Source organism: Cyphomyrmex costatus, unplaced genomic scaffold, assembly GCF_001594065.2.
Source record: "Cyphomyrmex costatus isolate MS0001 unplaced genomic scaffold, Ccosl1.0 scaffold76, whole genome shotgun sequence".
Lineage (NCBI taxonomy): Eukaryota > Metazoa > Arthropoda > Insecta > Hymenoptera > Formicidae > Cyphomyrmex > Cyphomyrmex costatus.
In genome coordinates this window covers 1,228,798-1,243,192 of record NW_017280333.1, presented here as the reverse complement: position 1 = coordinate 1,243,192, position 14,395 = coordinate 1,228,798, and the positions used below count along the sequence as shown (strand labels likewise).

At 31.3% G+C, this 14,395-nt stretch overlaps 4 protein-coding genes across 4 annotated transcripts in view; 1 reads left to right on the top strand and 3 right to left on the bottom strand.

Annotated features, from left to right (window-relative positions):
- Nucleotides 1-1,096, bottom strand: part of LOC108781129 (outer dense fiber protein 3) — a 1,860-nt gene extending 764 nt beyond the window's left edge. The window contains exons 1-3 of the mRNA XM_018549023.1: nt 1,054-1,096; nt 537-749; nt 262-466 (exon numbers count right to left, since the gene is read on the bottom strand). Coding sequence (XP_018404525.1) covers nt 262-466; nt 537-749; nt 1,054-1,096 — 461 coding nt within the window. The remainder of the gene's footprint in view (nt 1-261; nt 467-536; nt 750-1,053) is intronic.
- A 799-nt stretch (nt 1,097-1,895) lies between these two features.
- On the bottom strand, nt 1,896-5,869 carry Prp6 (pre-mRNA processing factor 6). The gene is made up of 9 exons (XM_018548972.1): nt 5,761-5,869; nt 5,598-5,657; nt 5,227-5,353; nt 4,609-5,159; nt 3,730-4,510; nt 3,412-3,627; nt 2,976-3,317; nt 2,555-2,898; nt 1,896-2,376 (listed from the first exon to the last, which is right to left on the bottom strand). The coding sequence occupies exons 1-9, from the start codon at nt 5,853-5,855 to the stop codon at nt 2,097-2,099; spliced, it is 2,796 nt and encodes a 931-aa protein (XP_018404474.1). The 5' UTR covers nt 5,856-5,869; the 3' UTR covers nt 1,896-2,096.
- Nucleotides 5,870-6,723: 854 nt separating this feature from the next.
- LOC108781094 (chitinase domain-containing protein 1) lies at nt 6,724-10,370 on the top strand. Its single transcript, XM_018548975.1, has 7 exons — nt 6,724-7,110; nt 7,698-7,850; nt 8,396-8,567; nt 8,636-8,745; nt 9,157-9,311; nt 9,391-9,723; nt 10,117-10,370. Exons 1-7 carry the CDS (start codon nt 6,976-6,978, stop codon nt 10,256-10,258), a joined length of 1,200 nt encoding a protein of 399 aa, XP_018404477.1. The 5' UTR covers nt 6,724-6,975; the 3' UTR covers nt 10,259-10,370.
- A 62-nt stretch (nt 10,371-10,432) lies between these two features.
- On the bottom strand, nt 10,433-14,086 carry LOC108781095 (estradiol 17-beta-dehydrogenase 11). Its single transcript, XM_018548976.1, has 8 exons — nt 14,074-14,086; nt 13,036-13,284; nt 12,314-12,438; nt 12,111-12,221; nt 11,856-12,017; nt 11,679-11,761; nt 11,464-11,580; nt 10,433-10,585 (listed from the first exon to the last, which is right to left on the bottom strand). The coding sequence occupies exons 2-8, from the start codon at nt 13,274-13,276 to the stop codon at nt 10,453-10,455; spliced, it is 972 nt and encodes a 323-aa protein (XP_018404478.1). The 5' UTR covers nt 13,277-13,284; nt 14,074-14,086; the 3' UTR covers nt 10,433-10,452.
- Between the last annotated feature and the right edge of the window lie 309 nt (nt 14,087-14,395).

Here is a 14,395-nt window from a genome sequence, read left to right as displayed (position 1 = left end):
AAAGTTTCATCGCATGCCGAGCCCTGTTACTATATATATTATATATATAATATTATATAATATTGTATGTGTATTATACATATATGTATTTTTAATACATATATGGTATATAATAAAGTTATCTTCTCTCTCTTGCTCTCTCTCTCGCGCGTGTGGTGTGTATATGTGTGTGGAGAGAGAAGGGGAGAGGAAAATGATTTTATCATACACAATACGTGCGTATTCAATAAAATAATATAACAGATCTATCCACATTTTTACATAGAAAATGCACTCTGAGCAGACTTATCAGGAACTTTGGGTCCTATACATGTCGGCAAAAAGTACGAATTTGGTCCGGGCCCTTCATCTAGAAATTTTGTTACACTTCGTGACTTGATACTGTAAGCTGGTGCTCTACGATTGTGATTCATCGGTGGACATAACTCGGGAGAGTATGCTCCAGGTCCTGGAACATGATCTGGCACTATAAGTGAAGTATTAATATTATTTTCCTAAGCCTCAAATTATAGAGGAAGGTACTTTTTTACACTTACTACTCCAAGCTTTCTTTCCTCTGATTGTATAAGCGGGTGGATTATCTGACCCAAATTTTGTTAAATTTCTGACATTGTAATGAGGACCAGGTCCTATTACAAATGTCTTTATACCAGTTCGAGCTCGTATACTATATGCTGGATTTCTATACCGAGATGGATCATGATCTTTGTAGCCAACTAACGTTGGTAATTTATAAACTGGACCAGGACCTGTGTATTCATAATTTATTATATTAAAGTACAATATATATATTATCATATTCCAAGTTCGCGGCCACTCCTTATGAGAATGAATCCTTAAATGAAGTTGTTCTATCACATTTTTGAATGAATTGAATTTAAAATGCCAAAAGTAGCATCTTTAAATATTTTTAAATTAAAATATTTAAAAAATGTTACGTGTTTTAGAGCAATTTTATTTATGGATTTATTTTCAGTAATAAAGAATCTGTAAGATTCACTTTGTTCCGTTCATGGTAATCTGCGTCGGATAGTATATTATCAAATAGTTTACCTTTTACAAGACAACTTAAGATTTTATTTTCTTTGCCCTCCATTTTTTTTTACTGTTGCTTGATGTATGTAAAATGCATAATCTATAAAAATGTAAAATCTATAAAAACCAGTTTAAAGTATAAAATTTTTATGACAGCAAATAATACATGAATAAAATTTGAAGGTCTTTAAATTTCAAGTTGATGTGTTCACATCAATCAAGGCCTATTATTATAAAAATGAAATAAAAATATTTTCTTGATTATAATATCGCTTGTTATGAATGTTGTCATCCATAATAGCTAATGATTTTACTCTCATTAATAAATCTTCTCTCCTTTTAGAATTTGTTTTATCTTTATTTCTATCCTTATTGACAATTTTATCTATACTAGAAATACTAGGTTTGCTATTATTTTTTTCCTTACTTCCTATAATACTAAATTCTAAAAATAAAGTAAGATTTATGCTAATTATATGTACAATTATGAGAAAAGAATAACAATATCGAAAGAGAGAGAGAGAGAGAGAGAGAGGTGGGGAAGGAAGTTTTTTTTTTGAAAAAATTATCTTAATGAAAAATTTCTTTATTACATAAAAGAAGTATCTAAACAATTAAAATTTCACGAAAATACAAGTTTTACATACATATTTAAACCATAGATGATACATTATATTTTGCAACAGAAAGAAACACAATTTCCTTATATTTCATGGGGATTTACAGGCCATGACAAGAGATAAATTGTATGACATAATATTTTATGTGATCAAAGATTTTATTAAAAAATATCAAGCTTCTTAATAAAGTTTATATTGTACACATTTATAACTAAAAATTATATAAATATGCCGAATAGGGGAGACAGCTCCGATGACCTTGATCTTGATATATATTATCAAGGTCATCGGCTGTCTCCCCTATATTACATACTAAATATAAATGTTCTATGAAAAATCGAAAATCAAAGTTTTTGTCAGATTTATTTACAAACTTACATATGTATTACCTAAGTTTAGAGTACCTACGTTCTGACTCATGTCACAATAATTTTTGTATGTTTATATAGGGATGGGTAATTCTTTTGCAACCAATACTAAGATTTGATCTATACTCAGACACCAATTTGCTATATTCTTGGAAACTTTGCACCAATTTTCGCCATGATGAGGTTCTGCGGCTATACATCTCTTTTTCACATCCTCTTGCTGCTCTTCTGTACCATTCAGTAATTCAAATTTATAAAAATATGCCCACGCATCGCCTAAATCTGAATCTATCTTCACTGTTCTATTGAACCAGTCTCTACATTTTGAAATCTTGTGCTCGCACCAAAATAATCTGTAATGGAAATATCCATACATTGTTTGTATTACTTTAAAAAGAATAAAAGAGGAGAGAGGGAAGGAGAGGAAAAGGAAGAAGAAACTAAATTATTTAGAATATAATCAACTTCTTTATATTCTATATAATGACTTTTAATATATTTATATTTTAAATAAACTTTAAAAGAACTTACTTTGATACCGCCAAAAGAACGTATGGATCATGTTCGCATTTTTTAGTAGCATCAATACTCTTCGTTTTCCGTTGAGGTCGAGGTTCCATAAAAATTGCTTCTGCCCAGAGCAGTCCGGATGTGGAACATTCCTGCAATGCCTTAGCCATTAATGTATTTGCCATATCGCGTGCACCACCATTTTTCAATTCATTTCGTATTGCTTCCAACCATAACTCCGCATTTTTAGGATTTTTAAGTCTCGCTTTTTCTAAAACTGATCGCGCTTTAGTTACTTGATTTTTCCTATGCTCCAATCGCGCCAACAGACACCACAAAGGTATCGAATTTGGACATTTCTTGATCTATAACGTATAAAAAGAAATACTTAATATTATTTGCATTCGCATTATATTATATATTGAAAAAAAATTGTTTTTACCGCTTGGTTATATGTACATATCGCTTTGTCTAAATATCCCTGCTGTTCTTCAATTTGACCTTTCATTAGCCACAGTTTGGGGAAGTCGTCAAAAGCTTCAAGAGCTTCCTGTAATAGATGCAACGCTGCATCAAGACTATTAAGAGCCCATTCCAACTTGGCGCTTTTCATCATCACTCTAGGCGTCGGAGCGGATGCTCTGGCTTTTGCCAATAAACGTCGCGCTCTCTCATATTCTGAGTTTTCAGATTCAAGCTTCACTGCTGCCAACCAAATTTCTTCGGAATTTGGATTAGCTTGAAACGCGAGAGATAAAATACCTCTGGCTGCTGGCACATCACCCTGAAAATAATAGAATTGGAAATAAAAAAGAAATGATATAAAAGAGAAACAAATTTTATAAATAACTATAAATTGTAGGAGTGAATCTACTTACAGCCAGCCACTTTGATTTTGCTCCCATCAGCCAAAGCACTTCGCTCTTAGGACAATGAGCGACTGCTCTTTGTAATAAAGTTTCCAAAGATTCCCGCGTACCATATGTCTTTTCAAAATAAGCTGCACGTAGCCAAATTGATTTCTTACTAGGAAATGTCGTTAATGCATAAGCATAAACAGCTCTGGCGCATTCCAATGCTCCTTGTTGGGCGCACTGCAAGCAATATATTTTTTAATATGAATATTAATTTTCGCATGTATATCGTTTATATTATATAGAAAATTACAAAATTATATAAAAAACTATTAGTCTTACAGCTTCAGCATCCTCCATCCAAGTATGTTTTCTGTCCTCTTCTTCTACTCCAAAACCGATAATAGCTTTAACAATAACTTGACAGCAGTGCACTGCTCCTGCTTTTTCAGCTTCCATAGCTTCTTTAAACCAATGTTCCCTATTAATCTCTACTCCATTTGCGCTTAATGAGGATATAGCGCGTTCGATAATCTTCTCCACCATATGTTTATTGCCATTTGCTTCTTCCAATTTTGCAGCAGTAGTCCAAATTTGTCTATCGGTTGGGATATTCTCCCTAGCTTTGTTTAAAACTTTTCTTGCATTATCGTAAGTTTCCAATCTAGCAAGAGCTAGCCACAAATCTACACTGGTCGGACAGCATTCAACTGCACGACTGAGTAAGATGCGCGCATCCTCGGGTTCTTCTAACTCGACAGCCGCTTTCCACAGTCGTACCGAATTTGGAATATGTTCCAATGCTTTTCGATACACTCTTCGCTTCGCTTTTACTTCCATTTCTAAATCCGCGGCCTTTATCCAAATTCTCACGGATGTCGGAATATGGCGCACCGATTGCGCTATTACTGCTTTCGCCGTGTCTGGTGGCTGCAGTCTCGCAGCTTCCAACCACAGATCTTCAGAAGTAGGATTCACTTCACATCCTTTCATTATTAAGTTTCTCGCTGCTTGAACCTTCCCAGTTACTTCTTCTAGACGCGCAGATGCGATCCACGCAGGAGGATGATTAGGATTAGTTTCTCTAACGGATTTTAACAATAATCTGGCTTTCTTTATGTCGCTAGAAAAATATAAAAAAAATTGTATAAAGATCCATTTAGAAAACTTTGAAATTAAATATTACTTTAAAGTCAAATATATACAAAATTATTTACTTACTTTATGTCACCACCATAAGTAGGAATCATGCTCTGTAAATCTGTAAGGTATCCCTTTGGATCAACCACAGTTTGACCTTCCACAGAATCAGAAACCTGATTTAATTTGACATTCATTAATGTGTTTCTGGCCTGTCCAATCTTTCTGAGATCAAGATCTCCCGTAGGAGTTAACATACCAGGTGTTGCCACACCTGGCATTATGGAAGCCAAACCGCTAGATGGATCAATGCTGGTAGATGTCTCTCCTCCTAAATTTCTTGCCAGAACAGAATCTGGTAATGGAGTAAATTTTTCTGCTCTTGGATTACGCTGTTTTCGATTTCTAGCATCTCCTACATCAGGAACGTTCTTCCATTCATCTTCAGTTACATTAACCAACTCTCTTTTTAGATCTGAGAATTGCTGTTGAATCTTGGGACGTTCTTGACGATAGCGTTCCAATTCTTCTCTAAGACGTTTCTCTCTATATTCTTTACGTTTCTCGTCCATTCGTTTGTCAATAGCCTCATAAATCGCATCTGCTTCTTCATCATCTTTATCATAAGGATCCTAGTACATTATTGGAATATTAGTGTCTATATCATTATTGAACAGGTCTATTCAATTCTTTACTTACTTTACTAAAAAGAGAACCTCCATATCCTGAAAATTCATCATAATTTGAATCGTTCAAGTCTTCTTCATCTTCCTCTTCTTCTTCCTTCTTTTTTGTACGTTTCGTGGGTGGAGCATGTCTGTCATCGCTATTATATTCAGAATAAATTTAAGATTAGAAGCGTTTCAAAATTTTGTTTTGAATTACGATTAATATCTCGTTTTGTAGAAAAGAGCGACTTTTTTCTGCCAGATTCTTTCGTTTCACGCAAAAATGCGTCGAATGAGACTAATTTCATCAAAATTGAAGTAGAGAAAAAAAAACATTCAAAATAATTAACCGGTAATTTATGTCTCACATTTTTTCAATTGTATAATGTAATTTTTACTTACGAAACGTCATTGGCATCTCGAGCGGGACCAATATCAGACCGTGTTGTAAATCCAGTTGCTCTAAATAGAAAAAAATAGTACATATACCAAGGTTGTTATAATTTATTATATCAATACATAGAGATAAATATATACAAATACTACATATTGGCTTAAAACTTACCCTCTACCAACACCAGCAACATATCCCAAGGGTGCCGGTACACCTAAAAAATGTTTTTTATTTCGCGTATTTAGCGAAACCGAGGAAACTGCCATTTTGGTGGTTATTAGGCTATGAACAACTGTGAGAGGCCATACGGTCTTCTTTTGATTGGCTCCCGCAGCCAGACCGGCTACCAACCAAAGACATATGTCTTTGCTACCAACCGATTAGTAGATGCGTTTTATTTCGCGTATTTAGCGAAACCGAGGAAACTGCCATTTTGGTGGTTATTAGGCTATGAACAGCTGTGAGAGGCCATACGGTCTTCTTTTGATTGGCTCCCGCAGCCAGACCGGCTACCAACCGATTAGTAGATGCGACAAGAGATGCCTTCCAACAAGCAATACAGTGATCATCTCATCCTTGTTTAATATTGGTGAACAACAAGGATGTACTGATATACACTTTGACAATTTTAATTGGTCGCATGCGCGTGAGCATACCCTTATTCTTATACCATGGATGCGACAAGAGATGCCTTCCAACAAGCAATACAGTGATCATCTCATCCTTGTTTAATAATCCTTGGTGAACAACAAGGATGTACTGATAGGGGCTACGCAGGGGTGCATTCAGCGAATCGTCGTCCAGATGCACCCAGATGTCGTTTTATCCTTGTTATTCACGAATGATAAACAAGGATAACACGACACCTGGGTGCACGCAGATGATTTTAAACGCAGTCCAGAATAAAAGGAACAGGGGAACAGAGAATAATAGCGTTTTCTCTTGGCTGCACCAGTGCAACACTCAGCTGAACTTTTGCACTAGTTCATCTTTCTTCCTTTTCTCTCCAGGAGAAGGGAAAAGGGAAAAAGATGAACTAGTGCAATCACCCTACACTGGTGCAGCCAAGAGAAAACGCTATTATTCTCTGTTCCCTGTTCCTTTTATTCTGCGTAGCCCCATACATTGCACTGTGTCACACCGGGTGCGTTCCATCTAACGTCTACAACGCTCGCGAAATTATTTTTTATCCTTATTATTTATCAAATGTCAAATAAGGAAAAATGATGCTCGTGAGCATTAAATGGGACACAGTCACCGTGTCATTTGTATCGCTTGTTAGAAGGCACCCCTTGTTACACCATGATTTTATGAATATAAGCACGTAGTCGCAAATGGATGTATTGGAGCTAGTGTATTTTATATTAGTGTACTATATATTTTAATATGCAATTGTTACTGCATATAATTATGAATGCAATTACCTTGATTACTATATTATGTATTACTGACTTATGTTGCGGTACTCTATTACCACCAATAGGAAAAAATAAGAAAGAGAAAGGAAAACTTCATGAAAAAGTAAGAATCAATTAAAATATATATTTTATTCGCGTTTGTTTGTAAGTATATAAAAGTGTCAAGTTGATTCTATAATACAACAAGTCGGTAGTCGAAGAGTTTAAAGTTTCTTGGTAACCTATATAATTTTTAGATAACCGCATATTATGGGAAATTTATACAGAATATCTCCATCACCTCTGAATGTGATAAAATTAAGTTCATTCGATGCGTTTTCACTCAAAACGAAAGAATCTGGCGGAAAATTGCGGCGGTGAATTGCATGAAACAAATATTTATAGTGCTCATATCGAGTCGGAATGACAGATTTCCTAACCTGAATAGTCGTCACCTTTGCTTAATAACTCGATTCACAAGGTCGACCGCCGCGTTTTTCCGCCAGATTTTTTCGGTTTGAGTGAAAGCGCGTCGAATGAGACTAATTTTATCACAATCGGAGGTGGTGAGGGTTAATTGAAAGGTATAGGAATAGATATAGGTTGTAACCTAGCAAAAAATTTTACATCATTTTGTATATAATTGTGTGTATGCGCGCTCGCGCGCGCGTGCGTGTGTGTAACTGTTCCTTATTTTATAAATTTTTTAAGTCCTATGAAGGTCCGGTGGACCAAAATGTTTTCGAAAAAAACTTGGTGGTTGAAAATCCTAAACAACAGGATATTCTTCATGAATCTGGTCGATATTTTCAAAATACTCAGCATAGAAGATTTAAGGGAGATGTCTTAGGATATTGTACACCCGTGAGTAACTTATTATTTAATTATTAATTATTGTAACATTATCAGCTATACAGGGTGTTCCAAATTTAAATGGCCAAACTTTGGGGGTGTGTAGAGGATTCATTTCTGTACTAATTTATTACTTATTTATTCATACTTAAAGTAACCTTCCACAATCAATAATATTGTCAATATTAACAAATACGATATTATTGATATATTTCTAAAGAACTTTTTTTTCTTTGTTCATTGCATGCTCTCAAAGTTTGGCCATTTAAATTCGTGACATATCCTGTATATAAAATTATAAGAATGGAATGATATATATTGTGATTTATGAAACTTATTAAATCATATTATTGTTATATTTTTTTGAAAATTTATAAATAAAATTATCTATGACAAAATATTTGTTTATACTCATAAATATTTGTTTATAGTCTGATATTAAAAGGCCATTTTCGTAGATTGCCTCTTTTAAATCAGTTATACATAATTTTAATGTAATACATTTGATCAATTTTGTGAGTAACTGTATTTACATTCAATATTGTTCAATTTTACAGTGGAACAGAAATGGTTTTGAGATTGCAAAAAAATTTCATGGCAAGTTTGCAATAGTATCTCCAATATGGTTGACTTTTTCTTTTGGCAATACTTCAATTGATCATCATTCTGTTCAGACTAAATGGATAAAGGAAATAAGAGCCAATGACAATATTAATCATACTGTAAAGCGTAAGTTGAAAATATAATTCAGTGTATAATTATAATTCTTCATTGTTGTTACTTTCAGTTATTTTCAGTTATGCCTAGAGTATTATTTGAACACTGGTCAATTGATGACATTAATAAGATATACTTTAACATGGACAGTCAAACTCAATTAGCAGTATCTCTCTTAGAAAATGCCAAGGTATTTAATTTATTAATAATTTTTTTACATAATACGAGGGAGGACTGAACAGTTTTGTCTCCACTTTAATATTGGATTGGGGAAAAAGATCTTTTACATATATGTATTCCACAATTTGTTGCGAAATTTTTGTTGCAATCATTCGATAGAGCAAAATTTCAGTTTTAAGAATCTGTTTTTCTTTTAAATTGTGGTATATTGATTTTTAATGATAATTTTTAACGGAGTGTTGTGAGAATCAAAATTATAAAACTCCTTTACTCATAAATAACTCAGGAACAAAAAATCGTAGGAATATTTTTAAAAAACAATTTTGTAGGGAAAGCTTCAAGCTTTCATGTAAATAGGTAGTTTGCGATAGGTAGTTTGTAATATTATTAGAGTATATACATAAATATTTTGTGTTTACAGATTTTTCATTTTGACGGCTATGTCTTAGAAATATGGAATCAGTTTATATTTGCAGGTGCACATTTACCAGTTGTTACATCTATAGTCAAATCTATTACACAAAGGTTAAAGGAATTTAATTTAGATGTTATATTAGCAATACCACCATCCAGAGGGTACTTGATACTTTTTTTCAAAATGCATATAATATATTACGTAAATTTAATTTTTTTTACTCTTACATTTTTTTTCTAGTACAAAAGTTGAAATATTTTCAAAGCAAGAGTTTGATGAATTAGCATCATATGTAAACGCCTTTTCACTTATGACCTATGATTATTCGAGTATTCAAAGGCCAGGTCCAAATAGTCCTCTTGATTGGTCCAGACAATGTGTTGAATTATTAGTTCCAGAGAAAAATGATCCTAGACGATCTCAAATTTTATTAGGTATTAACTTCTATGGTTACAATTATACACCAGAAGGTGGCAGAGCAATTCTCGCCTCGGAATATTTGAATATATTAAAGTCATTTAAAGGAAAAATTCAATGGGATAACAGCAGCAAAGAGCATTTCTTTGAATCAAAGTAATATTTTATTATAACATATCTATTCTTTCTATTTCTTTCGTCTATCCTCTCAATCTTTCAACTTTTTCCTTATATTTATACCTCTGTTTTTGTCTTCCTTTTCCTTTCCTTCTTATCTTTTCTTAATTTAAGTTTCTTTGTCTCTATTTTTTTCTGTCTCTCTCTATTCCTTTTCTACTTATTCTCTTTTTTTCTCTTTTCCATAGTTTTCCTATTTTTTTTTATAGCTTTTTCTCTCTTTTTTTTTTTAATTTTTTTCTCTGCCTTTTTTCTTCTACTTATTCCTTATCCTTTTTTTTCTTCCTATTATCTTGTTTGTAATTGATATGAAAAAAAATATAAAAAACTTGTTTTTTTAAATATATTTATAAATTTATGCATTTATTTTAGATTAACTACAGGTAATGGCTATGTTTTCTACCCTACGTTGTATTCAATTAAAGCTCGATTAGAACTTGCTAATGAATTGGGTACAGGAATTTCGATTTGGGAATTAGGCCAAGGATTGAATTATTTTTATGACTTACTCTAAATTGTTACATAATTTTCTATTTTATGTATAATAATAAAACTTTTGTAATACCTACATTTAAAATGCATGTACTATACAAGAGATAACCACAAAATATATTTCATAATCATGTATAAAATTTATATCGTATTGGTAAAAAATTATAATATATTTATCTTGTCTTGTACAACTTGAATGCACACATATATCTTTTTTCACAATTCGTTGTATTTACTGTTATTATCACTATAAGTAGTATTTGATTTACGACCTTTGAATGTCATCATAATCTGTGGTCCTTTCAAAATGTGATACATTAATGCCCAGCTCATCTTCAGCGGTAATAAACTGGTAAATAATATAAGTAATAACGTCAACAATATATGTATCTTATGTATATATTCATATACGTGTATATATTTATCCATAAATATGTATATGAATATATATTATACACAGGATGTTTCTTAAATACTGTCCACTAACCATATAGCGCTATTCCTGATAAAAAATTGAGTCGATAAGTATTATGAAATTTTTTTTTTACAGTGCTTACTAAAGCAGTTATTGTCAAGTAAAGATGATTCAATCGATGCCGTGTTTTAAACGCACTTTCGTGAGCTGCGATTCTAGTACTTAGTAATCGCACAATGTTCTTACATGTTATAGTAAAGCGAAAAATTACGATCTTTATTAATAAATATTTAAAAAAAAATTTATTTTAATGGTATATTATATATATATATAAAACAATTAATATTATGTCGCGCGACATAATAATTGACTCAATTTTTTATCAGGAATAGCGCTATATGGTTAGTGGCGATATTTAAAAAATACTGTATAGATAGAGCACAAATATGAGATATGTATATACATACGTACATATATACATTACTACTCAAAAGTTTCAGCACGTCTTTATATACATATTTTAGTTCTCTCTCTCTCTCTCTCTCTCTCTCTCTCTCTTTCTCTCTCATACACACACACACACACAATTCCATTTTTTTATTTATAAAATAGGCAATTATATGTTGTACAGCTATAGGTCAGTCGAAATTTTTATGATTGTGGAATCCCATCTACTTTTCGTGCCAGTATCTATCAAATTTCCCAAACATCGGGAAAATCTACCATATAAACCCTGCCAATTCCCCATTACATGTGCTGAAACTTCTGAGTGGTAGTTAATATATATATAATATTTTTATTATTGAACTTACCTTTTAAACGGTAGTAAGTATCTTAGAATATTAGGTAATACTATCAATTTTTCGTTTGCTAAAACGCCCGCAACTACTTCTTCAGCAACATATTCCGGTTCAAGCATTGGCACCAATCTTTGATTAAAATATTATTTTATTATAAAGTATTGTATGTAAATAAGTGAATAATTATTTTTTTAGTCATTTATTTATAATGCTATATTTTAACAAACCTAGGTTTCACTCCATTGAACATTCCCGTATTAATGAGGTAGGGACAAACTAATGTCATATGAATTCCTTCATATCCATGCATCTTAAAGTACAGTGATATTAAAACAATTAGTAAAGTATATAAGAATAATGATACGAAATTATTTATTTTACTCGATAATTGTAGTCTTACATACTTTGAGTTCGGTGAAGAGACTCTCGTGACATCCAATGGCAGCGAACTTTGTTGCAGAATAATCTGCACAATTATAAATTCCTATAAGTCCAGCAACACTTGCTATCGTTACAATGTGACCATGATTATTTTTTATCATATCTTTCAAAAATGACTTTGTAATCTGTAAAATAATCCTAAATAAAATATAAAAATCGGAAGTTTTGTTACAATTTGTAAAAAAACTCGAAGAACGTAAATTTCCTTAAATACTCACCCAATAATGAGACAAAATATTTACTTTAAAAGTTTTTTCAATTTCGCAATCGGGCAATTCCATAAAAGTCTTTCCGTATACATATCCAGCATTATTTACTAGTAGACTTACCTATATATATATATACATATAGATGTTTGTATATGTATCTTTAAGTTTGCATTACAGAGTTCTTATTATAAATTTAAGTAACGTTTACTCACATTTCCTATTTCAATTTGTACCGCTTTTGCAGTGTGATACACTGCCTCTTTATCACCTATATCGCAACAATACGTCCAACATTTTCCACCAGCTTTTTTAATCTGTTCTGCAACTTCCGCAAGACCTGTATTTACCGTTTACGAATATATTTATGCTTATATATAATATATATACAATATATATATAACATATACAATATATCTTAACATTTATTAAGAAAAAAAATCTTTCAACTTTTACAAATTACAACACAAAAAAAATTTTAGATATTTAATTCTAATCCGTATGATTATGTAACTCGCTGATTATTTTCATGATAATGCTTATTTTTCATATCTAATTTAAATATTACATTCATGTTCTTACTATCATTATATATTTCAAGATCTAGTAACGCTAAATTTTTACTTCTTTGTTTAAATGGATTGGAGTAGGAAGATCTTTTAATAAAAATGCAAAGATATATATTTAGGTTTCATCATAGACATAAAAATTAAAGATAGTATCAATTGAATTACACATTCCTTATTTAATTTACTTAACTGTATTAATTTACTAAACTGTAACTTAACGAGTATAATATTGACTTATAAAATTAGCAATTTATTATCCTCACTTCGTTATGTTATCCACCAATCCTTTTTTTGGGTATATGTTTATTAACATTTCAATTAAAGAAAAGAATCATTATTAACTTGGAATGATTTGAATCATTTCTTACCATTTTTGTCGATGTCCCAAATGACTACATGAGCACCGAGTTCGGCAAATTTGATTGCGATTAGTTTGCCGATACCACTAGCACCGCCAGTAATAAGAGCAATCTCGCTCTTGATTGATTTTGCTCGATATCGGCGAGGAATTAACGTTAACACTACAGCTTCGGTGAAATAAACTATTGCTAGGCCGATAAACAGCAATAAATCGTAGATTACATGTACAATTTTCTTCAAAGTCATCATTTTATGACCTAGTTGCCAAAAAACGTTATAAAATTACTTATTATGTTCATTATTTTTTTTATATTTTTACTTCATAATGATGTTTAAAATAAACTTTACATCATTCATATTAGTTTATTACTATTCACAGTGTTTCTTGTGTATAATAAAACTTGTGATATTTAAATCTAATTTAAGAAATAAAGTCATACATAATTAAATAAATTTACATATTCATATCTATACAATATCATTTCAAAAATTCAAATTTAATTGTAACAACTTATAAGAAAAAGTGTTCAAGGATCATTAAGTCATGGCGCTTTAGATAAATCCATTGATGGCTGTTGGCTGGTGAAAGCCAGCTAGTACAATGGAAAGTTATACCTTTTATTCAAACTTCTAATACTTTATGAAAATACAAGACACATAAATTCTTATTTATGAATTAATTAAAAATTATACAAATTATTATAAAATACATTGTATTTCATGTATATATAGGAGGTATTGTATTCCTTATGATCAGTTTCATTTTATATAGTTTTGAATTTTCTTGTTTCTTGAAACAGAATGCTATTTTTAATACATATTTATAAATTTTCTTTGCAATAAAAATTTTACAATAAACGGAAAAATATGTTTAAGCAATAATAATAGTAATTTAATTGCAATTACTTAAATATTATTCTCTATTTATATGTATATTTTGAATATATTTCCATTTTTTTAATCTTTTTCATTTTCTCATATAAATATACATATTTAAAACTTATTTTAAAATATGTTTCAATCCCTCAATGCTTATCAACAATTACCTTTTATTTGATGGAATATCTAAACATTCAATATTAGATCCCTCAGCAATTCGCGTAGCTCTGCAGAATCACATTTAACAGTTTTACACAAGCAGTACCGATAACGCAAAATAAATGTTTTGTATTAAAGTTTTACTGTATATATATATTTTATTTACTTTCTTGCATTATCTTCAAAATAAAAGAAAATATATATCTTTGCTTCGCAATGTGCACTAGGTGACCGGCAAATGTTGACTGTGGTTTCTAGTCCGCCTGAATTACAGAGCGCACTGTGGAAATATCGGATAGTGAAGTCTTAGCTATAGTATAAGCGTTCCGT

Coding starts and splice junctions, on each gene's coding strand:
- Prp6 (XM_018548972.1), bottom strand. CDS start 5,855: ATGGCAGTTTCCTCGGTTTCGCTAAATACGCGAAATAAAAAACATTTT. Junction 5,658..5,760: donor GTTGCTGGTGTTGGTAGAGG/GTAAGTTTTAAG, acceptor TTTTCTATTTAG/AGCAACTGGATTTACAACAC. Junction 5,354..5,597: donor CGAGATGCCAATGACGTTTC/GTAAGTAAAAAT, acceptor TGAATATAATAG/CGATGACAGACATGCTCCAC.
- LOC108781094 (XM_018548975.1), top strand. CDS start 6,976: ATGCAATTGTTACTGCATATAATTATGAATGCAATTACCTTGATTACT. Junction 8,568..8,635: donor TATTAATCATACTGTAAAGC/GTAAGTTGAAAA, acceptor AGTTATTTTCAG/TTATGCCTAGAGTATTATTT. Junction 9,312..9,390: donor GCAATACCACCATCCAGAGG/GTACTTGATACT, acceptor TTTTTTTTCTAG/TACAAAAGTTGAAATATTTT.
- LOC108781095 (XM_018548976.1), bottom strand. CDS start 13,276: ATGATGACTTTGAAGAAAATTGTACATGTAATCTACGATTTATTGCTG. Junction 11,762..11,855: donor GTCTCTTCACCGAACTCAAA/GTATGTAAGACT, acceptor CTGTACTTTAAG/ATGCATGGATATGAAGGAAT. Junction 11,581..11,678: donor TTCAATGGAGTGAAACCTAG/GTTTGTTAAAAT, acceptor TTTTAATCAAAG/ATTGGTGCCAATGCTTGAAC.